General features: G+C 44.3%; 1 protein-coding gene across 1 annotated transcript in view; it reads right to left on the bottom strand.

The window, feature by feature from the left end:
* NSD2 (nuclear receptor binding SET domain protein 2) overlaps window positions 1-27,946 on the bottom strand; it is an 81,715-nt gene that overhangs the window by 38,453 nt on the left and 15,316 nt on the right. Inside the window, exons 2-5 of the mRNA XM_080831216.1 lie at window positions 21,965-22,589; window positions 18,746-18,908; window positions 8,637-8,803; window positions 7,661-8,143 (exon numbers count right to left, since the gene is read on the bottom strand). Coding sequence (XP_080687342.1) covers window positions 7,661-8,143; window positions 8,637-8,803; window positions 18,746-18,908; window positions 21,965-22,501 — 1,350 coding nt within the window. The 5' untranslated portion in view covers window positions 22,502-22,589. The remainder of the gene's footprint in view (window positions 1-7,660; window positions 8,144-8,636; window positions 8,804-18,745; window positions 18,909-21,964; window positions 22,590-27,946) is intronic.

Here is a 27,946-nt window from a genome sequence, read left to right as displayed (position 1 = left end):
CACGCAGCAAAGGTTTCTGTACAGGGCTTCAAAGTCACAGGACAACTGCCTTCTGGAACTCTCCACTTCCAGATTCCTCATGATCAGCACATGCATTCATGGACCCACCACCTTCAGTCACCCAGCCCTGAATACAATGTCCTCAATCAGACGAATCCCAGCCATGCCGTGTTCACAGCTGTGTCATCAAACAAGACTTGACTCCTTGAGGCCCCCTTCCCTTTGTACCTAAATCCCTTGCCAGGTTAGCCAGCTCCACTCATGAACATTTGCGTATCCACCCTATCTAGATGACTATGGTTTCAGGAACCAGTCTCCTGGCCTTCAGTCCTCCTACCCAAGTACCTACTGACAATCCCATCCTAAAAGGGGTCCCTCCTTGCAACCAGAGGGACCACACCCGGTGTAGGATAGGGTCCTTGCCACTTGGCAATGTCTTCCACAGCCCCCCATAGCCTGGAGCCCATCCTTACCCGACTTTCATCACTCCCTGAACAGCTCTGCACTCAGGGGCACAACAACAGGCTCTGCCTCTCCACAGGCCACACTCTCCTGAAACATTTTCTTCCACCAGGCTGACTTTGGCACACCCTTTTAATTTTAGCTACAATGTTATATTCACTCATTCATTCATTCATTCAAGGAACATTCTGAGCTAGGTACAGGAAATAGAAAGGTCAAAGCAGCCACCATCCTACCCACAGTGCTCACCTTCTGGGGGGCCAACTGCTTATTTTTCATCCCTAGTCAAGTACTGTGAACTCCAGCGGGGACAAAGAAGTATGCCCCCCATCATTTCGGGTTAATGTGGCCCTGGCTTCTCCCCAAAGTCTAAGGACCTCATCGCTGAAGCAGGGAGTACAAAGACTACAAGTTCTGTGCGTTCAGGTGCACACACAAACATGCAGAGATGTGATTTTTCGGGCCAAGTCCCTGTCCTTGCTCCTGCCTGTGTCCTCCCACAGTACAGGAGAGTCACTTTACATCTCAGAGTTCAGGGTAGCTAGCTATAAGACAGGGATAATTTACGCCAACCTCAAAAGGCCTTTTACAAGAACTGAATAATCTTTTTTCACAGTAACATACAGGCAATGTATCTTACAGACAGTAAGCACTCAGTAGTAGCTACCTCTATACTTTTTTAAAGATTTACTTATTTGCGGGGTGCCTGGGTGGCTCAGTCCATGAAGAGTCTGCCTTTGGCTTAGGTCATGATCCCAGGGTCCTGGGATCAAGTCCCACATCCAGCTCCCTGCTCAGTGGGGAGGAGCCTGCTTCCACCTTTCCCTCTGTCCCTCCCCCTACTTGTGTCCTCTCTCTCTCTCTGTCAAATAAATAAAATCTTAAAAAAAAAAAAATTTATTTATTTGAAACAGAAAGAGAGCATGTGTGCAAGCAGGGAGAGGGGCAGAGGGAGAAGGGGAGAGAATCCTCAAGCAGACTCCCCACCATGGGACTCCATCTCAGGACCCTGAGATCCTGACCCAAGCCAAATCCAGTAATTGGATGCTCAACTGACTGAGCCACCCAGGCACCCCAACCATTTTTTTTTTTAAGATTTTATTTATTTGGGAAAGAGAAAGAGAGAGAGAGGGAGTATGAGCATAGAAGGAGAATGAGAAGCAGACTCTCTGCTGAGCAAGGAGGACTCGATCCCAGGACTCGATCCCTATGCAGGACTATGCAGGACTCGATCCCAGGACCCTGAGATCACAACCTAAGCTGAAGGTAGACGCTTAACCAACTGAGCCACCCAGGTGCCCCAAGTTTTAATAAACTATATCTCAGACACACAAAAAAACATGGAAAACCAAATACCCACAAGCTCACACACTGTGCTGATTGAACTGTTACCAGTACAAAGACTCTCTGTGCTCCTCAGAGATCGCACTCCCTGCTCTCAGCCCACCTGTTACCTCACACATCCTTTCAGAGCCTTGTGGGGCTTTTAGACTTCTGAGGCGGCTACAGTCCCCTACACCTCATACCTCCACTCCTAGTACTCCTGCCTCCCTATTGAACAGCACTGGCCAGTGCAGCCAATGCACAGTGTAGAAACAGGGGCATACAAATTGTCAGGTCTAAGATTTTTTTTTTTAATATTTTATTTATTTATTTGCCAGAGAGAGAGAGATCACAAGTAGGCAGAGAGGCAGGCAGAAAGAGAGGGAAGCAGGCTCCCCGCTGAGCAGAGAGCCCCATGCGGGGCTCGATCCCAGGACCCTGAGATCATGACCCGAGCCGAAGGCAGAGGCTTTAACCCACTGAGCCACCCAGGTGCCCCTCAGGTCTAAGATTTATGTAAGACCTCACCCTGCCCTTTCCTGGATCAACTGCTCCGTGAGAAGACAGCCTCTGTGCTATGAGGACACCCCAGCCACCCAATGGAGACGACCACACGTGAGGCCTCCTGCAGGCACTATCAGTACAGCACCTTGGAAGAAGATTCTCCAGCCCCAGTCAAACCCTCAGATGATGCAGCCCCAGCCAACATCTTAACTACAACTTCATGGGACATTCTGAGTCAGAACCACCCAGCTAAGCTGCTCCCAAGCTCCTGACCCACAGAAACTGTCCAAGAGTCCATGTGTGTTGTTGTTTTAAGCCACTATGTGCTGAGGTCATGTGTCATGCAACACTACATAACTGACACAAACATATATACAAAGAATGGAGACATAGCATGGATCAACTCTAACGCGTCTGTAAAAATTAGGATCAGAGAAGGTGAAAAAGATTCTTTAAAAATGGGAAACTGAGGGGCGCCTGGGTGGCTCAGTGTGTTAAAGCCTCTGCCTTCGGCTCGGGTCGTGATCCCAGGGTCCTGGGATCGAGCCCCGCAACGGGCTCTCTGCTTGGTGGGTAGCCTGCCTCCTCCTCTCTCTCTGCCTGCCTCTCTGCCTACTTGTGATCTGTCTGTCAAATAAATAAAAATAAAATCTTTAAAAAATGGGAAACTGAGGGATGCCTGGGTGGCTCAGTGGTTAAAGCCTCTGTCTTCGGCTCAGGTCATGATCTCAGGGTCCTGGGATCGAGCCCCACATCGGGCTCTCTGCTCAGCGGGTAGCCTGCTTCCCCCTCTCTCTCTGCCTGCCTCTCTGCCTACTTGTGATCTCTGTCTGTCAAATAAATAAATAAGGGGCGCGTGGGTGGCTCAGTGGGTTAGGCCTCTGCCTTCAGCTCAGGTCATGGTCTCAGGGTCCTGGGATCAAGCCCCGCATCGGGCTCTCTGCTCGGCAGGGAGCCTGCTTCCTCCTCTCTCTGCCTGCCTCTCTGCCTACTTGTGATCTCTGTCTGCCAAATAAATAAATAAAATCTTTAAAAATAAATAAATAAATAAAATCTTTAAAAAATAAAAATAAAAATGGGAAACTGAGACCACACACATCAGTAGTCAATGACATCACAACTGATGCTTAAAGCCTTCAGTAAATTCTTCCTCACAGTGGCTTCCTCACTGTGGCTTTTCATCACACTGCGCCTCCCCTAGCTGCTCTTGACTCCTTGCCTCCAAACAGAGTTTCCCCGACCCCTTACCCCACCCAGGTCCTCATCAGTGGGCCTATATCCCACTGTGGACTTTGTTTTCCAGCAAACTCACTGCCCCGCCTACAGCCTCTCTAACTGTATTCCAGGAACACTACAGAACACACTTGTGAGCTACACATCTGAGCCAAGCTTGATGGACAAAGATGAACAAGCAAAACATGTTAATGAAAACTGCATACATCTCACAAAGCATAACACTTTCCTTCATCTGCAAGAAGCTGGACCTCAAAAAAAGAGCCAAGTGGCAGCCAAACGTCCTTGACAGTCAGTCTTCTATCTAGTGACTCTAGAAATGGGGGGTCCAGGAAGCAGAGGGAGGTCTCCACCCAAAGCTGTTCCTCAAGGGTTGGGCATTGATTAATCCATTAACAACCAAACAAAAACCATCCTTGGAGTCACCACCACCTCCCAAAAGGAAAACACAACCTAGAAAGACCCAGATCATTCTCAACTGGAATCTAGGATTACTTATTACAGAACCAGAACAAACACACTTATAATCACAACAACATAATTGAACCAGTTAAAGAGCATCTTGCCATCATCACTCTTCTGACAACACAAAATCAACTAGCACCTGAGCCCAGCTGGGAGGGAAGGGACCCATGGGCCTCACACCACCCTCCGGCCCTATAGAGACCAGGTCCAAGCAGGGAAGAGCAGGACAGAGCGCTTGTCTCTAATGCAGAACTGAATTTTAATTGTGCACCCTTCCATCTGGTTGCTGCTTAGAATAGGATGCGGACGGCAACACTGCACAGAATGGGCTCTGGAGGGGCACTCAGAGCCAGAGAGCTCCAGAGCAGAGCTACTGCTCCTTGAGGGCAGGGCAACTCACTCATGTGTCAGCCTTCAAGCCCCAGCTTGTCAGCAGTGTCTGGACCGACAGGCTTCTGTTTGTTCTTGGCACATTTCTTGGTACTGCGAAGGCCATCTGAGAGCAATTTGGGTCCCCAAAAGCAAAAAGGATGGTCTTTGTGAAGTGGCTTGAATTCTCAGGCACACACTTTTCTCTCATAATTTCAGATGAGTGGAGACCATGGAGAAACAGACTAGGAACAACAGGCTGGAACACAGCTGGCTGGCTGTTTCCCACGTCCCAGAACATGCAGGTCTGCAGCAACTACAAGAGGAGTCTGACCGTCCACACAGTGGTACACATTCCAAGTCTGCTACAGGCGCCCCTGGCCTGCAGCAGGCCCGGTGTGCTAACTGTTCACACTGCTCAGTGCTCTGCACCATTTCAAACCCAGCAGTGGCCACAGCTCCTCCACCTTCCCTGGGAAGACTTCTTAGCTCTGAGACCGAGGACACACACTCACAGCTACACATCTACTTTTGTGGGCGGATGCAGGTACACAGGTGGGTTGCTACACTTCTCACACTTCGTAAGAATGTGATGGGATGTGCACACCCATCAGCACACTGCTTTTCCCCCTCCCCCGACTTCCAGCGGGTTCACTTCATTCGTGCCCAGAATCGTGCTGGAGGAGCACACCACACCTGTTCACTCCTTTCACAGCCTCCCAGTTTTGAACACTATGCCATCTCCTTGGGTACACGGGCCAGTTTCTCTGGGGCAAATACCTGGGCATGACATTATAATACATAAAAACATGCATTTTCAATTCCACTATATATTGCCAAATTTCTCTTGAAACCAAGTGGAAGAATTGAAGGGGGTTCTCACTGCTGTTCCTCATTCCGGAGGTCCTGGCCTGTGCGGCTCACCTGGGGCAGGGGAGCTCCACTCCTATGCAATCATCACCTGCAGCACCCTGGCTGCCAGCAAGGGGCAGCATCTCTTCATGGATGCACTGGCTGTCCACACTTTTCTAGAAATTGCCATTTTCATAGGCTTCAGAATAGTTTGAGCTCTACACACACAGTTCATCCTTTCCCTGAGTTCATGGTGTCCTTGGCACATAAACTTTCACAGCTCCTCACCAATCTATGGTCAGTTTGCCTTAACAAATCCTCCCCTCTCCCAAAGCATAAAGCTGTTCCACAGTAACTGAGTTCTGACCAGCTGTCTACACCCCTTTCCCACCTGCTTCCACACCCTCAAGAGTGCTTCGGGGCTCTACTCTGGGTAACGCCCCTGTTCTGAACGTCCATGGCACAAACGTCCCTGCGTCTAGTAACAGAACTTCCTGTGCAATAGGGCCAATGTTCAGGTGTGGCTATTTATCATCCACTCAGAAAGTGCAAAGAAATTCCTATTGGGAGTTTTATTAGGATTATACAGAATTTATAGTTTAAATAAGGAGAACTGACAACTACAACTTCAGAATACTGAACCTTCCTATTAACATATCTGTTTATTGGGGCACCTGGGTGGCTCAGTGGGTTAAAGCCTCTGCCTTCGGCTCAGGTCGTGATCCCAGGGTCCTGGGATCGAGCCCCACATTGGGCTCTCTGCTCTGCGGGGAGCCTGCTTCCCTTCCTCTCTCTCTGCCTCTCTGCCTACCTGTGATCTCTGTCAAATAAATAAATAAAAATCTTTAAAAATTAAAAAAAAATTAAAAAAATCTATAACATATCTGTTTATTTAGGTCTACTAAAATACCAAGTGTTATTTTTCTCCAAAATTACACATATTTTATTTATTTCTTGATACCTTATATTTTTGTTGCAGTCATAAATGGTATCTTTTTTTTTTCCTTTAGATTTTATTTTCAGGGGTGCCTCAGTGGCTCAGTTGTTAAGCATCTGCCTTTGGCTTGGGTCATGATCCCAGTGTCCTGGAATCGAGCCCCGCATCGGGCTTACTCAGCAGGGAGCCTGCTTCTCCCTCTCCAGCTCCCACATGTCTGTATTCCCTCTCTCACTATCTCTATCATAAATAAATAAAACCTTAAAAAAATTTTATTTTCAAGATTTTCAAGTAATCTCTACACCAAACATGGGACTCAAACTTACAACCCCCAGATCAAGAATCACATGCTCCACCAACTGAGCCAGTCAGGCGTCCCAAATTCTATCTGTCTTAATACATTTCCTCTTTGTTGCTGTTCTTGCATACTGATCTTACAACCACCAGTCCCAGTGAACTCATTAATTCTAAAGATTTTCTGTAGATTCTCTTAAGTTTTTTACACAGACCTCTGCAAACAATGGCAGGTTTATTTCTTCCTTTACAATTATGTCTTTCTCCTTCCTTTCCCTTATCTTACCATACTGGCTAGTATTTTCTTTACAACACTTAACATAAGTGGTTAAAGAAAGGCATCTAGTCTTGTTCACAATTTTATTTTGTTTAATATTTTATTATTTATTTTTAAATCAGAGAGAGAGTGAGCCCAAGCAGTGGGAGCGGCAGGCAGAGGGAGAAGCAGGCTCCCCACTGAGCAAGGAGGCTGATGTGGGACTCAATCCCAGGACCCTAACCTGAGCTGAGGGCAGCCACTTAACTGGTTGAGCCACCCAGGCATCCCTTGTTCACAATTTTAAAGAGAATGCTTCTAAAGTTTCATTAATAAGTATGATGCTTATTGAAAGTTTCTGATTAATAACCTTCAACAGATTAAGGAAGTCACCTTCTAATTCTGGCTTGCTAACTCTGTATCAAAGAACAATGAATTTTATCAAATGCCTTTTCCCCATCTACTGAGAGGATCATTTGATCAGCAACACAGTGAATCACATACCAGATTTTCTCACATTATACCACCTTTACATTACTGTAAAAAGCCCTACTGACCTCTCACCTCAAATAATATTGAACCTAACAAAAAAACAGGCACCTAATCCCTTTAGTTCTTCAAAATCAAGCTTTACAATGTACTAACAAGATGCCGTTTTCTATGACGACAATTAAGGAAAGTGTTCAAACGCTTTCATCGTTGATCTATTCCTGTCCTGGTATCTTCTCGTCCACAGTGGGAGAGACATTTTCATAGCCAACAGTGCAGAGGCAAGCATCTTTGCCCCAAGGATGACTGTTCCCTAACAATACTTATTTATTAGAGCTAAAATCTCGGCTAGGCTCACTACAGACTGTGCTGATAATGCTGAGAAAACAGAGGAACAGCACTGAAGGGATGTTCCTCCAATTCAGGAACTCCCCCGAATAAATACACAACACCTCAGAAACCATCACAGTACCCACCTCATCCCTGTGCTTCTGACAGAAGACCAAAAACTGGGACGCCGCATCTCCCTTCCTGTTTCGTGGAGTGGAGGCCGTGGTCTTTTTCCTTCCAGGAGGAGACCCTACTCCTCTCTTGGGGTCGACCTCTGCCATCTTCTGAGGAGTACTCTTTACCGTCCCAGGATCACTTTCTTGGTTTTCGGCAGAACCAGACAGCTTGGCTCTCCGCCTTCTCTTGATGGGAATGCTCTCTTCTCTCAGGGACTTGGGGTTATCAGCAGCTTTTTCAGTGACCCCTGAGGATTCTACCATTTGTCCCGCAGACTCCACAGCAATGCTTGCCTCCTTAGCTACGTGAGGGTTGAGATGAAGCTGGTCCCCCACATAGAGGAAAGTGAACTTAGCTTTCCGCTCCTCTACTGACATGCTTGCAGCTTCTTCTGCTTGAACGATGCCCATTTCCCACTGGGCCCTCAATTTCCCTGAAATAGGTTTCAACAGCTAAAAGGAAAAACATAAGACATTATAAGTTTCATTATACAAACAAAAAGTTAACACACTTTAAAAAAAGGCACACTTTAATAATTCCAGATAAATTTAAAAATCAAAAACTATAAAAACCAATTAACTTGAAGGTTTTAGACAGAATTCACCCCAATATAGTAGCTACTATTTCTTTAAACTAGAAACCAATTCCAATCATATTTAACTAATGTAATATAGAGATTATATAATATATATATAACACTACATATTTTTATATATATAAAAAGAATAAAAATTATTTTAAAAATTAGCTCTATCATCAAATGAGTAAAACGAATATACCATCTCTAAGGAAACTTGTCTTGTTTTGTAACACAGTGTACTTGGGCAAAGTTAAACAATGACAGACATAAGCCATTATAATAAATCAAGCCACCACAATTTCAAAATAAATAAGAATATAAATTAAAGTTTTGGTCTCAAATTGTACTTAAGGAACATCTATCACCTTAATTTTCTCAGCTTTCGTGGGTGCCTGCTTGGCACTTTCCTGGCATAATTTTTCAAACTGTCCTTCTCCTTCAAAAGCTACAAGGCTCTTCTCAAATATCCAAGCTCTTTCTGGGGCATCACCAAAGAACTGTACGTGATACTGGCGTGCACTCTTTTTCTGACCTAGTTTTTAAAATAAAATGTTAGAACTTGAAAGTTAGAATTTTGGATGAAATTAGGCAAGTCTATTAATAATTACTGATAGGAAGTTGGAAGCTGCTTTGAGGTCATTTTATTTGGTGCTGTTTGAGTCTGTTAACCTCTAAAAAAGTCCTACTCTTTTTATCCCCACCATACTCCATGTCAAAGAGAAAGGAAAAGCATTTATGAGGGACTCAGATAAGATTCAAATTAAACTAGGAAATAAAGTGGACATTTCCCTTCTAAGATCCACTTAAAAAGATTACCAAATAAAGAAGGCCAAGAGACGACATGAACAAAAGGGCCATTCAACAGAGAGGGGCCTATGCAGCAATGAAGGGATACAGACTGGTGTCAGACAGCCTGAATTCAAATACCAACCCCACCACCTACAGTTGGGCAACCTTGGGCTGGCTACTCACTCACAATGCCTATAGGGGGAATTAGGGCACCAAGGATCTCTGAGGACACCCATGAGGCCACAGGGTAACCCCTCGGATGTCCACTGCTGCTCCTCTTAGAATAAAGGAGGAAGCCACATCCTACAGTGCAGCCAGAAAGGAGGTGGGTGAGGAAAGAGACACTTGACCCCAAAATCCAAGAGAGGAGGTGCCACCCTCGGCTGAGGAAGAATGAGGTTGAAAACAAGCAAGCTGGTTAATAGGTCAGATTTCGGTATGCCTGGGTGGCTCAGTCAGTTAAGCATCCAACTCTTGATCTCACCTCAAGTCTTGATCTCAGGATTGTGAGTTCAAGTCCCACATTGAACTTAAAAAAAATAAGAGGTCACATCTTCGTGTCAAGTGGAGGGAGAATGTGGGATCTCCATAGGAGAACTATCAGCCCCTGCTGCTTCATAGAGAATGCTGGTCACAAGAAATCCAAGAACACTTCCTAAAGAACAAACACACCCCAGAGGAAAAACCTCTCCATTGAGTTGTTTTGGAGATCCTCCCAACTAAGTGGCCAATAGCCAGCTGGACCCTCTAAAATAAGCTAACAGTCTCTCCACATACAGGTTGCAGGACCTCTGAGTGATACCCTCTCAAACACAAATTTAGCATCAAGGACCCCCCAGGACCCAGGGAAGCCCCCAGCATAAACAAGTCCAAGATACACAGAAATAAGCAGTCTCTGCAAGGCCACACACACAAAACACCAGGAAGAGATGATACCTGACAAAGAAAAACTCTAGTTTGCTATGAAAAGAGAACAAAAAAAAAGAGCTATTGGAAACTTTAAAATACAATTATGAAAAAAAAAAAAAAAACCACCTTGAAATCTTGAAAGAAACAAACAAAAAACAAAAACAAGAAATCTTGGAAGGTCAGTTAAGAAATCTTCCAGAAAGAAGAAATATAAGGTGAAAAACATCTACTCCCATAAGAAACCTATAGGATCAAACCAGGAAGTACCATACCCAAACTGTTCTAGAGACAGAAAGAGAGAACACTGTCTAAGAATTAACACAAGACCATGTCTCAGAACTAAAACAATCCTAAGTGCCTCATCCAATACCCATACCAATGCACATCTTTCTGACATTTAAGGTGTTGGGGGAGGGGACAATGGCAGCTTCCACGTTAATGGAATGAAAAGTAGCATAACAAGGTACTTCAAGAGCAACCCTGGATGCTAGAAAGAAATGATGTAATACCTTCAAAATCCTGAAAAGAATTACTTTCAACATAAAATTCTACATTAAGCCAAACCATCAGCCAAGTGTGAAAACACAGAAATAGCATCCTCCGAATGACAGGGAATCAAATTTATCTCTCATACACACTTTCTTAGAACTTAAAAATTACACTCCAGCAAAAAAGGAAACTGACCAACAGTGAGCACAATGGGAAGCCACAGAAAACAATGCATGTAACTCAGGAATGCATCTTTAAAAAGGTCTGAGATTACTACTATGCAAAAGGTTAAGAGTGCCAGCAATACAGATTGAAACAGGAAAAGGGAAGATTCTAGGAGGTGGAGGGAAAGAAAAGATAAAAGAACTCTTCCATACCAAAAGAAAATCTGAACAACAAGGAAAGAGGGTTAAAGATGAGATCCAAGGGGTGCCTGGGTGGCTCAGTTGGTTAAGTGTTTGATTCCTGATTGCAGCTTAGATCATGATCTTGGGGTCCTAGGATCAAGCTCCACAGTGAGCTCTGTGCTCTGGACTCAGTGGCTCAGCAGGGTCTGCTTGAGATTCTCTCTCTCCCTCCCCCCCCCACTCCCCCTGCTCGTGCACACACACACCACCACTCTAAATAAATAAATAAATAAATAAATAATCTTTAAAAAAAAAAACAAAAAGGTGAGATCCAAGGAGCAGAAAAGGAAAACAGCAATCAAACAGGTTTTCACTTTCTCCCCCAACAGGAGAAACTGTATAATAGGATGAGTTTCAGGGACAGAGAAATGAATATTTGAAAAACAAAAAAATAAAAAATAAGGCTATATAGCCTTATATAGCAAAGTATATGATTAAAAAAAAAAAAAAAAAAAAGGGACGCCTGGGTGGCTCAGTTGGTTAAGCCGCTGCCTTCGGCTCAGGTCGTGATCCCAGCGTCCTGGGATCGAGTCCCGCATCGGGCTCCTTGCTCGGCAGGGAGCCTGCTTCTCTCACTGCCTCTGCCTGCCTCTCTGCCTGCTTGTGTGTTCTCTCTCTCTCTCTCTCCGGCAAATAAATAAAATCTTTAAAAAAAAAAAAAAAAAAAAAAAAAGCAGGGGTGCCTGCCTGGCTCATCAGTGGAGTATGTAATGCTTGATCTCGGGGTTGTGGGTTCAAGCCCCACATTGGGTAAAGAGCCTATTAAAGAAAAAGAAAGAAAGAAAGAAAGGCAATAATTAACTCCAAGAAAAACAAAAAGTTGTACAAAAAAGAAAATGCAATTACAGAACACAATTTGCTTTGCACTGAATGATATTTACATAGTCAAAATTATGTAAACATTTATGTTTGATGTAATAAAAACAGTGAGTTAATTTGCCCCCTGTAGTGGCCAATAGGCTAAAAATTAAAACACACAAACAAAAAACACCAAAGGACACTGAGTTAATTATATGCAGAGAATGGAAAGAAAAGAAATGAATGATTGAAGAGATCAGTCTTCATTTTCCATAAAAGAGAATCAACAGAAAATATCTAAATGATATATCAAAAGACAGTATTTAAAACTAGGAGAAAATGTTAGAAGAGTTAAAAATAATAAGCTCTAAGGAGGAGAGTGAACTATTTTTCATAACTAGCCTCTCAGTAGAATTTGGTCTGTTTATAAGTGTGTATACTTCTTTGATTTTATAATAGGTGAGATTCAAAAATATGTTAAGGGATTTATGACTCCTTCCATTACTTTAATACTTTGAAAGAACTTTCCTTGGTCATGAAAAGGACTACAGACATGTGTCACAGCATTTGCGTAATGCAGAAAATCTGTTATAGTGCATATGATGAAATAATATGAACTTACATTACTTTTTATAAATAGTTAACTACACAGAAAAATGCTCCTTACAGATCAGGTGAAAAAAAGCAGAGAAGAATACTATAGTCTGATCCCAGGTTTGTAAAAGAAATGTACTTAGTCTTGAAGTTCTTTCCTGCCTAGACATTTGGTAACAATATAACCTAATTTTCCCCTATTTTTATGGGTTTCTTTAATCCATATGAATTTCTTTGGTTCAAGTTGAGAGGTGAATATCTCACTGTTTTATTTTACCACATAATTAACCAGTTGTCCCACCACTTATTAGTAATTATTTCTTCCTGCGATTTCTGATGTTCATCAATCGTGGTTGGTATGAAAACAACTGTCATCGACTCTACCTACTTACAATTCCTGCTAAGAGAACCACCAATAGCCCAGGTACCTAATTTTGCATTACAATCCTTTCCTCCCCATCATGGCCCAGGGGACTTAAGGTGGTCCTGGACCCTCTGGGCCAGACTGAGCCAGAGTCTCTCCAGAATCCTTTGAGTTAACAGCAGTCACCCATGCATGCAAAATGGATTCCACAAAGAGACAAGGCTTCTTTGGAGCTGAAGCTTAGGGAGGAAGAGAAGCCATAAAAAATGCAGACAAGGTCCACAGAGGCAAGAATAGAGCACAGGGACCAAATCACAAGGACATGACAGCACAAAGTTCTACAGGAAATAAAGGACAAGCATCACCATGCCTGAATTTCCTGGTTTAGTCCCTGGGGGGCACTGGAGCACCAAAATAGGTAAAGCAGAAACTGACAAAATTGCAAAGAAAAAAAACGTACATTCACTATCACAGTGGATGATTTTAACACACCTCTCTTAGTAACTGAGAGAACAAGCAAAAAAGAAAAAAATCAGTGATATAATACTATTAAATAACCCAAGATATGAGAAAGCCAGATAACCTATAGTATTTTTAGAAAATGCCGGAATTAGAAATAAACCAATGAGGGTTCCCTTCCGTAACAGAAAAAGTGACAACAAAATTTTCCACAACAGATAATTACTTGACTCCTGACCCCAGTTATCTTAAGAGAACAGACGTGTCAAGAAGATCACAAAGCTCCCAGGTCCAAAAGAATTCCGTTCTCACAGTATAATATCTAAAACATATATTTATCTTCTATTTCCAACTTAAAGAGTCAGGCCTCAAAGCTGCTCATCCACCTGGATGCCCTTATAAACAGTAGACAAGTTATGCTGCTATATATCACAAAAACGCTACTAAAACTTTTATTAACTTAGCTTTTCAAAGGAAATTTCTCAAAAGAGCCTGGATTGAGTTGCAGCTTATGAGCTGTATTCTCTTCTGCATGTATATTATACTTCAATTCTTAAAATCTGAATGCATTACTAAGATCTAAATTCAAGCATATCTATAAATCCAAGCATGATAAGTGGGGGGAAAAGTACACATACACAAAAATAAAGGAAATAAAATTGGGGGTGGAGATACGGGGTAGGATGAGGGAGATACCTGCTTCACAAGACCCGCAAGCTCAGCCAGCTCCATGCCAGAAGCCACCCCTTCTTCAGGTCCTTAGTCCTTCCCCAACAAGGACGTCTAAACCCCCAAAGTACACCCATTACTCACCATGTCACTCCCACCATGGAGTTGCTGCCTGCCAAGTGCTCAGGAATCATAAACGGACCCAGAGCTCCACTTGGAGCCAGGTCTCAATGCTGTCTGGAGTGCTACCTCACACATCCCTGTGAAATCTCTGTCTCCCACAGCGCTGAACACAACTGGTGCCCAGATCTGGGCTTCTACACATCACTGTCTTCTAAAAAGACCCAAGTTTTCTCTAAGAAACTCGCTGATTCCATGACAAGGGCAAACAAAGTATAAAATGAGCATCTTACTGGGCCACATGTAAGAAGTGGTCAAAGGCTGACTGAGACATGTCAAAAGGACACTGCTGAAAGGGACTTAGTGGGACTCCTGCTCATTAAATTTGGGACAATTTGAGCATTAGAAAGAGTAAGGACTGGGAAGCTTGGGTGGTTCAGTTGGTTACGCATCTTCCTTCAGCTCAGGTCATGATCCCAGGGTCCTGGGATGGAGTCCTGCATCGGGCTCCCTGCTCAGTGGGGAGTCGGCTTCTCCCTCTGCTCCTCACCCCACTCATGCTCTCTTCTCTCATAAATAAATGAAAACTTAAAAAAAAAAAAAAAAAGAAAGGACAGGGAAATGGGGTAACTGCGTGATGGGCATTAAGAAAGGCACTTGATGTAATGAGCACTGGGTGTTATATGCAACTGATGAATCACTAAATTCTACCTTTGAAACTAATAATACACTATACGTTAATTAAATCAAATTTTAAAAAAATTTTTTTGAAGATTAAGGACTGGGGTGCGTGGATGGCTCAGTCATTAGGCACCTGCCTCCAGCTCCAGTCATGATCCCAGGGTCCTGGGATGGAGCCCTGCGTCGGGTTCCTTGCTCAGTGGGAAGGCTGCTTCTCCCTCTCCCACTCCCCCTGCTTGTGTTCCCTCTCACAATCAAATATATAAAATCCTTAAAAAAAAAAAAAAAGACTAAGAACTATACTATATAACTAAATTTTTGTTTTGTTTTGTTGGGTTTTTTTTTTTTTAAGATTTATTTATTTATTTATTTGACAGACAGAGATCACAAGTAGGCAGAGAGGCAGGCAGAGAGAGAGGGGGAAGCAGGCGGGGCTCAATCCCAGGACCCTGAGATCATGACCTGAGCTGAAGGCAAACGCCTAACGACTGAGCCACCCAGGCTCCCCACTATATAACCAAATTTTTTAAAGGAAGCTCATTTTCACAGAAAAATGCCAGTTAAATACGAAAAGATGATAAAAATGGACACTTAGAATTTTATAAGCCAAAAGACTGTAAAGGAGTGCTAAAATCATGAGGAAAGACTGGCAGGGGAAACTAAGAAACTAATCTCCAAACATAGCCACAGATTACTCACTAATAATAAAAAAGGTCTGTATTTTCCATTGGAGATTTGTTGGCCACCACCTACTGGGAAGTGGGACAGCCGACACCAAGAGCTCCTGATGAAATTCAACCAAGACATGTGTCCTTCTGTACCCCTTCTCCCCCCCATTCTCAGTGTCCTCTGACCCCTTTTCTTTTAGAAGGTCGCCGGAATCTCCTGTCAGCTGGAGTATGCTCATCGTGGTTCCCTTCCTTCTGAACTACTTTTCAAATGCACACTACCAGTCCTCTGAAGTTGATTTGCTTGTGATTACCAGGTACTCCCTCCTCTGCATCCCCAAACAACTCCTAGAGAAACATACTGCAAGAAGGGAGGTATTCAGTGAACACCTACATGGTACTCCTGGCTGGTCTTATGGACCAGAGTCTGATCACAAGAGATGAGAGCAATGAGTGCTGGGGGCAAGGAGTGCTGGTCTAGACTGGAGGACCCTAAAAAGACAAGACAGCAGACAGCTAAATGCAATGCAAACACCCTTTTCAACCCAGAGTGAAAAAAAAAAAAAAGGCACAGGGAAAATACTGAAGATTGCTGGGGAAGTCTAAGCAAGAGCCCTGATGATGAGACAGTGTTTCCCTCATGTGTCTGGGTGCTGAGTTGGGCAGGAACCTTAGAAGATCCCTGCTGACACATCTAGGGGTGAGGCTTTGAAGCATGGGCTTGGAAGGTTTTTAAATAAACAACAAACAAGCAAACAATAAATAAAATCTTTCACAAAGCAAACAAACAAGCAATAAGATAGAACTCAAGTATGAACCCTTAGGACTGCTGGGAAAGCCGGGGCATGTCTGATGATATAAAGACACTAAAAATGGGTACAAAATTAGCTAAATTAAATGACCCAACACGAGGATCCTGCAGAGGAAATAAATGGTCAAACTGGAATGCTTTCAGGAAAGAACCCTAGAGGCGACCAGGGGAAAAGGGACAGATACAATAAAAATTCAGGTTTTAAAAGTAAAAAAAGAAAAGGACAGTAACGTGTGCTAACATCTGAATGCTCACTACTTACCACAGAAAGACCTTTTCCAAACAAGTGTTATTATCATTACCCTCCTTTTTCAGATATAGGGAAATTGGGGCTTAAGAAAGTTAAGCAGTTCATGACTAGACCAACCAACTGTGCTAGACCCTGGCAGGCTGACTCCAGAGCCCATTCCTCCACTGGGAGCATAATGCTCTGCTCCAACATTGTAAGCAAGAGTAAGGGCTGGAGAATAAAGGAGGAGGAAGTGAGACAGAATAAAAATGGTGCTGTGTGTGCACGTCATTCGGACAGGCTGCTATAGACTACAGGAATTATTTTGCTCTAAAGCAAGAGAAAGATGTAATGAAATTAAAATTAAAAAAAAAAGAAATTAAAATTAATTAATCCCAGGAGCTGGAACCAAGAGACATTCAAAAGACCCCTTCAATCACATAGGTCTGAGATACCAGGAGCGTCATATAAACAAAGTCAAAATCCCTACACATTCAAAATTGCTTGCAATGTGCTAGGCAGACCAGTGGCATGTGGTCATAAACCCTCCGCCACCCCCAACCGACCCCCCGTGACTTCCACTTTGCTTTGCTGTGTGGTTTTACAGAGCTGGGAAGGAACCAGCAACACCTCTGGTGCACACCTGTGTGCCTGCCCAGCCGGTCTCAACTGGTAACTTTTTTCATACTCTACCAAGTCTAGATGCCTCTGGGATGCATCCTGGGGTCCCTGAAGCCTCGTGGGAGGGACTCCCCAATTCTGGCAAGCTGAGGAGCCCAAAGGGCTCCATGGAGTCAGAGCTGAAGCCAACCCAAAGGCTCTTCTAGCCACAAGTCCTGTGCTTTCCTGAGCCTCGAGGCAGAGTCCAACGACCCCGAGGCAGAAGGCTGGGCGGGACTCAGAGGCATTCAGGACTCGAACGTGGTCCTCTTCGTCCTGAACCCACCTCCTCTCAAGTCTGTTTGCCAGGTGGGCACCCCCACACCCCATCTCCAGCAGCCATATGCTTCAACACAGCAAGCCAAGAGCACCCCAACCTGTAGTGAGAGCAGCAATGCTGCTCCTGTGAGAGCTCAGACCTCCAGCCAAGAACAGGAGGGGACATGCACTCCCGTACCACTAAGATGCCATAGAAGGCTGAGTGATCAGCAGTACTAAGAAGCCGGGAAGCCCGCCAGGCCCAGTCTGAAGGTCTAGTCACCACAGTTCTGTAGGGTGCACAGGTCAGTTAGGCACTACCCTGGCTCAACTCCAACACTGTGCTCACCAATTTATTACCTTCCTCAAACTAAATTCAAACTTTATTCTGCAAGAAATTTCTAGAAGAATCTTAAACCACCTGAACTCATTTTTTCCTCTAAAAACACACGAGCTTTTGTTTTATGAGCTCTCCAATTAATATTTAGGTTTGCATCTGCTCTAATCTGTATCAATAACATATTATATTCTTAATGTGTTCTTCAGTTGTTCCATGGACCAATTTATATTCCCAAGTTTCATGATGCCAAAGAAGATCATTTCTAGTTTTTTCCTTCTTCCCACAGGCCTAAAAAATAAACTGGGACATTTTTTTATAACTCAAACTTAATATAAAATACAATTTCTGAAAATCACGCTGAAATAAGCAATCACTGTTTACCTAAACAGTAATAAATTATCATAAAACCTAAAAAGCAATATAAGGCCAAGACCACTCCTCTATTAATATTAATTCAATCACATAAAGTACATATCCAAGTTGGATATAAAAACAAATGGCAATGTGTTACATCTGAACCAATTATTAACTTTAAAGTTGCAAAATGAACCACTGTAAATTTAACAAAAAAACCAAAATCTGATTCACATATGAGCAAAGGCCTAGAATAGACATTTCTTCAGAGACACACAAATGGCCAATAAGCACAAGTAAAGATGCTCAGCAACACTAATCCTTAGGGAATTGCAAACCAAACTACAAAAAGTAGACAGACAATAGAACAGTGGGTGTCAGGTGCTGGGAGGAGCAGGAATAGGGAATTATTACTGAATGGACACTGAGGTTCAGATTCACAAGGTGAGTGAGTCCTGGGATGGATGGTGGTGACAGCCATTCAACAATGTGAACATGTTTAGTACCACTGAGCTGTGCACTTAAAAATGGTCAAGATTGGGACGCCTGGGTGGCTCAGTTAGTTAAGCGGCTGCCTTCGGCTCAGGTCATGATCCCAGCGTCCTGGGATCGAGTCCCACAGGGAGACTGCTTCTCCCTCTGCCTCTGCCTACCGCTCGCTCGCTCTCTAACAAATAAATAAATAAATAAATAAATTTTTAAAAAATGGTCAAGATGGTAGAGTTTATGTTATGTGTATTTTAACACAATTTTTTTAAATAGAAAAAAACAAAGAACCATAGTAGGGCTATGTAAGAGTAAGAAAAACAATTTGGATATTAGAAAGATTAAGTACAGAATGAGAAAGATGAAAAAATAGTCCAAAAACACAATACCTTTAAGTTTGGTATAGTTGTGAAGGAGTGGATCAGCAGAAACCATGCATGGCCACCAGGGGTAACCGGACACTTTGGACCACACCAAATCACCGACATTATATTTCAATAGGTGGTCTTTGTCTCTGCCAGTATTTGGACAGGACTCTTTCTTAGGTGCAATCTGAAAATGAACAACAAAAGACATACTACCACATCCAATGAGTACCCCTAAATCCAGCCTTTTATCCAAAGATTAATCAGGCTAGAGGTTTAAAATACACACACACACACACACACACACTGGAAAAAGGAGCATGCTTGCGGGGGACCTGGGTGGCTCAATTGATTAAGCATCTGCCTTCAGCTCAGGTCATGATCTCAGTGTTCTGGAATGGAGCCCCACATTGGGCTCCCTGCTCAGCAGGGAGCCTTCTTCTCCCTCTCCCTTTGCCCCTTCCTCTCAACTCATGCTCTTGGTCTCTTTCCTCAAATAAATAAATAAATAACATCTTAAAAAGCGTGGGGGGGGGGGGCTCAGTTGGTTAATCCGATCTGCATTCGGCTCGGGTCATGATCCCAAGGTCCTGGGATCGAGCCCTACATGGGGCTCCCTATGCAGTGAGGAGTCTGCTTCTCCCCCTCCTTCCTGCTCATGCTTTCTCTCAAATAAATAAATAAAATTAAAAAAAAAAAAAAAGGAGCATGCTTCCCCTGCTATTACTTCAGTAAAATTGTCCCTTGCCCTAACTAAAGAATCAGCATAGTGCCTGGCACACACAGTAGGTACTCAACATTACGATGGAGAGCCCTACGTAAATCTACTTCTTTGGCCTAGCTGATGGTCTTTAACAGTACTTTATTCACCTGGTCAAAGAAGAATTTTCATGTATTGAATCCATATTCTGACACACACACCCCCACCCGCTCCCCAGCCACACATCTGTCAGTTCTCTGGAGCACGTGCATCACCCAACATGGGAGGACCCAGAGCAGCAAGGACATCAGGAGGGCTTGGCAGCAAGTCTCGGCTCCATTTGTGATTTGAGTCCTGGGACTCTAAGCCTCAGTTTCTCCACCTCAGAACACATTTCACTTAGGAGGCTGGAGACCTGACCAGGGCCACTGCCACCACACACCCCTCTCAGTTCTGCCCTCCAGTGAGACAAGCAGAGTTGGCTTGACTCCTGGCCTCCTTGTGAGTGTGAACTCCTGAGCTTTCCCCTAAGAGTTCTACATACGTAGGCAAGTTGCTGAACTTGTCTGGGCTTCAGTTTCCTCATCTGTAAACCAAGAACAGCAGCTCTGAAATCTCAGTAATTGTTAAAAAGTTCAGCGTGCATGCTGGGAAGGGCTGGCACAGAGTGGCCACGTTATGCTGATTCCTCCACAGCATCCCGGCTTTACGTTCTGTGCCATCTATGCCACATGGCACCCCCATGAAGATGAGTGGTATCACCCCCACTCTGAAGATGGAGAGTCAAAATTCAGGTATCTTGCGCAAGTTTTCACAAAAGCAAGCAGCAGAGCTAGGAATCACTTGCACCGGGCTCCTCCCCTATGAAAGAGTGAGGTCCCCCACAACCATGGGCACTTCAAAAATCCATTGCATCAGCCCAGCTCACTAAATTGATCTTTCAAAAAATTCACTGTGGTGGGGCGCCCGGGTGGCTCAGTCAGTGAAGCGTCTTGCCTTCAGCTCAGGTCATGATCCCAGGGTCCTGAGATCGAGTCCCACATCAGGCTCCCTGCTCAGCGGGGAGCCTACTTCTCCCCCTCCCTCTCCCTGCCACTCCCCCTGCTTGTGTGTGCTCTCTCTCCCTCTCCCTCTCTCATTCTGTCAAATAAATAAAATCTTTTTTAAAAATAAATAAATAATTCACTGTCATAATTACATTAGCAACAGCTAAACAGCTCCTGAGCACTTAAAGCACTTTTTTTTTAAAAAAAAGATTTTATTTATTTATTTGACAGACAGAGACCACAATTAGGCAGAGGTAGGCAGAGAGAGGAGGAGGGAAGCAGGCTCCCCGCTGAGCAGAGAGCCCAATGCAGGGCTCAAACCCAGGACCCCGAGATCACGACCCGAGCCGAAGGCAGAGGCCCAACCCACTGAGCCAACCAGGTGCCCCTTAAAGCACTTTTTTTAAACCCTTAAAAATCTTCATTATTTTAACAATTTTAAGGAAACTGTAGCCATTTCCCCTCTTACATGTGAAAACTGTAAATAAAATTCCTCAACTGTAAATTTAAACTAAATATCCCAACCTTGATGATGATTAAATATTCCAACCTGAACTAGTTTCAGGTTCCCTTTGTCCACGCCTGCAAGGGAGCCTGGAGCTTCAACTAAAGACTAGTGGGCACCAGGCAACTTCCAGATTCTGTTCATACAGACTGTATACAGACTATCAGCCCCTGGCACCCTCCCTACCTCCTTCTGCCAAGACCAAAGTTCCGGCTATATTCTCTGGCCAACACTGATTTAAGTAGCGGGCCATCCTGAGTGCCGCTTTAAGATACAGAGGCAAAAACCACTACCTTCCTTCATTTTAAGTCAAGAGGTTTCCACCCAGTGTTGGATAAGTGAACACTTGCTCAGATGTGTTCAAGTGCTGGGCTCTGCACTGGGAACCTAGAATGTGGAAGTGTAGGACACAGCCCTAGCTGCCAAGGAGGTAGACCATGTGCCAGATGCCCTGGTAGAGGAGAGAAGTGGACAGTGAACCACATGGAAGGACAGGAGCACTCCTGCACAACACAACTCTGCTTCCCACTCCTCAGGTGGTATAACCTGAAGAAGCCCCAAGCTAGGTCCCAACACATTTCTGCAATTAGGCTGAACAATGTCTCTGGAGAGAAGATCCATGGAAACAGCACAGCCTAAAGGTCAAGGGCTATGGAATTGGCCAGACCCGGGTTTAGAAACTGGTTTTACCTCTCCTTAGTCATTTTAATCTTGAACACTTAGTTAACTTCCCCAGGCCTCACAACGGACTCAACAGGCTATTGTGAGGCTTACGGGAGGCAACGTCAGGGTGTCCCGAAGTGGGGACCCAAGCACAGCCCAGGTGCCATGGTCAGCCATGTGCAGACAGGGGAGTTGGAGAGCAGATGCACAGTGGCCTCTCCTCCCCTCCAGCCGACCCCGCATGCAGAAGCACCCTCCCGTGGTTCCCACGTTCAGGGTAACAGGCTGTTGCACTTGGCCGTACCCTGGCCACAGCGCCTCACGGATACCTTTTTATCTGAGGGACTTGAGATCTTGGACACCAGTGCTGCTTCAACAAGACCCTGCTCCAGTAAGGAGTCATATTTTATGCTTCTCTTCCTGCTCCTTCTTGCCTTATTTTCCGGTTTTTGTCCATTTTCTTCTGACTGGGACACAGCAGCAGCACTGTCACCACAAATTGAAGATTCAAAGAGAGGTTTGCCATTCATATATGTTTTGGTGATCTTCAGCTTAATTTCCGGAGAGCCATTTTTGATAGGGGTGGTGTTAGGCGGTGTCCCAAGTCCTTTCCCTTCCTGGGACTCAAAACGTAATCTGGCATCATGAGCACCAGGTTCTCCATTAAATACACGCGAAGTTAGGTCTTTCAGCTTCTCAGATGGAATAAAGGGAAGTGCATCATGGCCATTAAACTTTTGCATGACCCCCTCCTGCAGACTGGTAGAGAGGTGGGCTTTGCTGAGGAACACAGAACATTCACGATTCACTTCACAGTTCTGAGTCTTTCCATTTGTATTGCCAAGGATTTCTGGTGCCTGCTTCATCTTTATGCACTTTACAACTTTCTGAACAGAAAGAGGACTTCTTTGTTGCTAACTTCCATTCAGCCCAGATGCTTCCGTTCTTAGAACACTACAATATTAGAAAAACACAAATAAAAAGAAACATTATGTTTAAACCTCACACAAGCATGCTGACACTGCTACAACTTTGGGTAGTCGTTTGTTTTGAGACGATTTACAATATTTCCATAATCATTTGGGTCACAGACGCAGATCCAATTTCACAAAAATGAGAATCACAAAATGATAAAGTTGCAAGGAAAGGAACAGGGATCATTTTTAAGGGGGAGAACACAAAAGAACACAAAAACAGGCATGGAGACACGAGTCGTGCCACCACCACTACCCAGCACCGTGGCCGTGGACACTTGCTTCAGTTGGCTCAATCACTGTTGAATGGGGAGATCACCATTGGTGCATGTGCCTGAGGCAGCTCACACAAAGCCAGGCCTTCGGGGGTGCCTTTGGGGCTCAGATGGTTCAGCGTCTGCTTTCGGCTCAGCACATGGTCTCGGTTCCTGTTATGGAGCCCGGAGTCTGGCTCCCTGCTCAGCAAGGTGCCTGTTTCTCTCTCTCCCTCTGCCTCTCCCCCACCTTGTGCATGCTTTCTCTCTCAAATAAAAAAAAAATCTTTAAAAACAACAACAAAGACAGGCCTTTGTAAAAGGACAAGAGGGAAGAGCACAAAACAAAGTTCCTCTGGTCACAGCTGAGGACTCCCAGGCAGAGGGGTTCAGTGACACACCCAAGGTTACTAATCAGCACAGTTGATAACCAGATCTCCCAAAGGCTGGCACACCATTAGTTCCAGATTGATGTTGGGGCCCCGGGGTGGGGTGGGGAGGGCGCTTAGAAAGTGAGAAAACAGCCCGAGTCAGTTCTGGTTTATGCTCAGGCTAACCTCTGTTGTCCACCCCTTCCTGGCCCAGGCCCTGGGCCCAGGCCCAAAATTAAATGCTATGACAAGAAGTACTGTAGTAATGGCAAATTTTATTTAGCTATCTCCTGTAGATTAACTAGCAAGGTCAACACTGCTGAGTCATAACGTGCACTACTTGCAATGTGCCCTGCTGGCCGCTTGAGGCCTAAGGGCAGAAGGGGGCAGTTTTAGGAAGACCCCTCGGGCTACATGGGATAATCAGAGGCTTTACTGTATAACTTTAGTCCCTACTTGGGGACACCCAGTGAAGGCACCAAAACCCAAAGGTCAGCTAGGAAAAAGGAACGGGCAGGCACCCATTCCAGCTGGGAATACATTCACCAAGACTGCACTAGGACGGTCACCAAGGAGACCCCTCCCAGAAGGCAGCGCCAGCAGCATCGGACACCAGCGAGAGAAGCTGAGAGTACAGAGCAGAGAGACGCACACATGTACAGCAGCACTTCTCAGCTGTGGAAGACTCTGCTCTCCAGGGACACTTAGCACTGTCTGGAAACATTTTCTGATTGTTACCTCTGGGGAGCTGCTACTGACGTCTACTAGGAAGGGTCAAGAAGCCTGTTACACACAGGCCAGCCCCCACAACAACGAATTGCCTGGCTGAAAATGCCAAGAGTGCGGAGGCAGAGAAAGCTCAAGTGCAGCAATGGGGGCCAGACTGTAGCACCTGCAGTTTCCACACAGACCTCAGTGGAGACACAGGAAGAAAGAGCAAACTCAACAGCCCAAGTTCCCGTTTAGCTTCACATGCACTAGACGCCTTCTAGCACCAGAACACGTAGGAGAGCACGTGCTTTCGCTCACACAGTATTTTTTTAAGGTAAATTATTCCAGCTCATGTCAGATTAACTGGGCAAAAATATAAAAAACAACTACCTGAAGACATAAAGACCAAAAGCAGGAAGAAAACAAACTGGAGTCAGCTCCTGGAAGAAAGGAGCAGTGCCAGAACATCCCGGCTTTCGGTTTTGTTCTTAAAGAAAGTTCGAGGCAATGGGAACAGTTGTACAAGAAGTAAAACTTCTAAGGGCGCCTGGGTGGTTCAGTCGGCTCAGTGTCTGCCTTTGGCTCAGGTCATGATCCCGGGGTCCTGAGACAGAGCCCCATGTCAGGCTCCCTCAGAGGGAAGCCTGCTTCTCCCTCTCCTTTTATATCCCTGCTCATGCTCTCTCTCCCTTTCTTTCTTTTTTTTTTTTTTTTTTTTTTAAAGATTTTATTTATTTATTTGACAGAGAGAGATCACAAGTAGGCAGAGAGGCAGGCAGAGAGAGAGAGAGGAGGAAGCAGGCTCCCTGCTGAGCAGATAGCCTGATGCGGGGCTCGATCCCAGGACCCTGAGATCATGACCTGAGCTGAAGGCAGAGGCTTTACCCACTGAGCCATCCAGGTGCCCCTCCCTTTCTTTCTATCTCAAGTAAATAAATAAAATTTTTAACAACAACAACAAAAAAGTACAACTTCTAACAGAAGAGAGCCATTGAAGAGGAGCCCCAAATTCTGCATATGAACCATGTCCAAATTCCAGGCTGACACATATATGTGATAGAGTCCAAGTAGCCCAGTCTATAATATAACTGAAACAAGACTCCAGCTGCTGGACAAAAAAAAACAAACCAAAACACCACTTTAAGATCAAAACCACAATGAGATCCTACCTCACATCCAGTAGGATGGCTATTCTCAAAAAAACCATGAAACAACCAGTGTTGGTGAGGATATGGAGAAATGAGAACCCTGTGCAGTGTTGGTGGGAGTGCAAAATGGTGCAGCCGCCGTGGAAAATAGAATGGAAGTCCCTCACAAAATTAAAAATAGAATTACCCTATGACCCAACAACTCCACAGCTGGGTATGTACCCCAAAGAACTGAAAGCAGGGTCTCCAAGAAGTGTTTGTATACCATGTTCACTGTAGCATGATTCAGAGCAGCTAAGACAGGAAAGCACCCAAGTGTCTATCAACCAATGAATGGAGAAGCAAAATGGGGTCCATCCACAGGATGGAATGTTCCTCAGCCTTAAACAGGAAGGGGACTCTGACACGAGCCACCACATAGAGGAACCTAGAGGACACTGTGCTCAGTGGAGAAAGCCAGACACCAAGGCCAAATACTGATGATTCCACTTACATGAGGTCCCTAGAGGAGGCAGATCTATGGAGACAGAAGGTAGATGGTGGGAACCAGGGGCCAGGGTGGGGGAATGAGGAGGAACAGGAAGTTGGTGTTTGATAGAAGAGTTTCAGATTCACAAGACAGAGAGTTCTGGGGATAGACGGTGGGGACAGCAGCATAACAATGTGAATGTACTTAATACCACTTAACAATGCACTGGAAAATACTTAAGACAGGGCACCTGGGTGGCTCAGTGGGTTAAAGCCTCTGCCTTTAGCGCAGGTCACGATCCCAGGGTCCTGGGATGGAGCCCCACATCGGGCTCTCTGCTCAGCAGGGAGCCTGCTTCCCCCTCTCTCTCTGCCTGCCCCTCTGCCTACTTCTTATCTCTCTGTCAAATAAATAAACAAAATCTTTAAAAAAAAAAAAGTACTTAAGATAAAGTTTTACATTACGTGTAGTTTAACAGAATTAAAAAAAAAAAAAAAAAACAGGGGCACCTGGGTGGCTCAGTGGGTTAAAGCCTCTGCTTTCGGCTCGGGTCATGATCCCAGGGTTCTGGGATCGAGCCCCGCATCGGGCTCTCTGCTTAGCAGGGAGCCTGCTTCCTCCTCTCTCTCTCTGCCTGCCTCTCTGCCTACCTGTGATCTCTGCCTGTCAAATAAATAAATAAAATCTTAAAAAAAAAACGGGGGGGGGGGGCACCTGGGTGGCTCAGTGGGTTAAAGCCTCTGCCTTCGGCTCAGGTCATGTTCCCGGGGTCCTGGGATCGAGCCCCGCATCAGGCTCTCTGCTCAGCGGGGAGCCTGCTTCCTCCCCTCTCTCTGCCTACTTGTGATCTCTGTCAAATAAATAAATAAAATTTTTAAAAAAAGAAAAATTAAAAAAAAAAAACCCCACCCTCAAGGGGGAACCTAACAGAATCCAGAATGTCTATAGCATATCATTACAATATCCAGCATTCACCAAAAACTACTAAATATATGAAGAAACAGAGAAACCACACAACCCATCCCTGAGATGGCCCAAATATTAAAATTCAGCAGATTAGAATTTTAGGAGGCCACTGCCTTATCCATTAGGCTACTGGGTCTTCTCAGCAGATTAGAATTTTAAAGGATGTATTTTCACCATGCTCAAGAACATAAAGGAAAATATGCTCATAATAAAATAATAAATTGGAAATAGTAACAAAGAAATCAAAACCATAAAAAAAGAGCCAAATGAAATTCTATAACCTAAAAGTACTATACCTGAAATCAGAAAGTCTTTGGATGGGCATGATAACATATTAGATATGAGTCAGGAAACTTGAAATTAGATTAGTAAAAATATATATATATGTGTGTGTATATATATATATACACACACACACACACACACATACATACATAGATTGGTAAAAATTCTCTTGTCTAGGGGAGAGGGGTGGGGGGCTGGGTGAGCCTGGTGGTGGATATTAAGGAAGGCATGTATGCATGGAGCACTGGGTGTGGTACATAAACAATGAATCTTCAAATACTGGAAAAAAATTAAATTAAAAAAATAAACAAACAAATTCACAACTAAAAAAAAAAAGAAAAAATTATCTTGTCTAAAAAACAAAAAATGATGAAAGAAAGAAAGCAAGCCTCAACAATCTATAGACCTATATCAAAAGGTCTGGTTTCCCACTCCCACCCAGAAGGAGACAAGGGAAAGGATCAGACAGAAAAAATATTGAGGAAAAAGGAGCTAGAAATACTCCCAAATTTGGTGAGACATAAATTTACAGATCCAAGAAATGCAGCATGATAAATATAAAAGAACCCACACTCAAGTGCACCTCAGTCAAAATCTGAAAAAGAAAGGTAAAGAGAAAATCTTAATAGCAGTCAAAAGAAAAAAAGACCTATTAGATATAAAAACAATGATATGGATGATCACTCACTTCTCATAAAAAACAGAGGCCACAAGACAGTGACATGACATGTTTTGAGTAATGGAAGGAAAAAACCTGTCCATGTGGAACTTGAAATCCAGAAAAAATATCCTTCAAGAATGAAGGCACAAGGGCACCTGGGTGGCTCAGTCAGTTAAGCATCTGCCTTTGGCTCAGGTCATGATCCCCGGGTCCTAGGACTGAGTCCTGCATCTGGCTCCCTGCTCAGCAGGGAGTCCACTTCTCCCTCTCCCTCTCTCTGCCTCTCTCCCCTGCTCATGCTCTCTCTCTCTCAATCTCATATAAATAAAATCTTTTAAAAAAGGAAAAGAATGAAGGCAAAATACATTTTTTAAAAGATTTTATTTATGTATTTGACACAGAAAAAGAGAGAGCACAAGATGGGGAGTAACAGGCAGGAGGGAGAAGCAGGCTCCCCACAGAGCAGGGGGAG

Source organism: Martes martes, assembly GCF_963455335.1.
Source record: "Martes martes genome assembly, chromosome: 2".
Classification (NCBI taxonomy): domain Eukaryota; kingdom Metazoa; phylum Chordata; class Mammalia; order Carnivora; family Mustelidae; genus Martes; species Martes martes.
The sequence above is the reverse complement of the archived record's forward strand: the minus strand, read 5'-3'. Positions and strand labels throughout refer to the sequence as shown.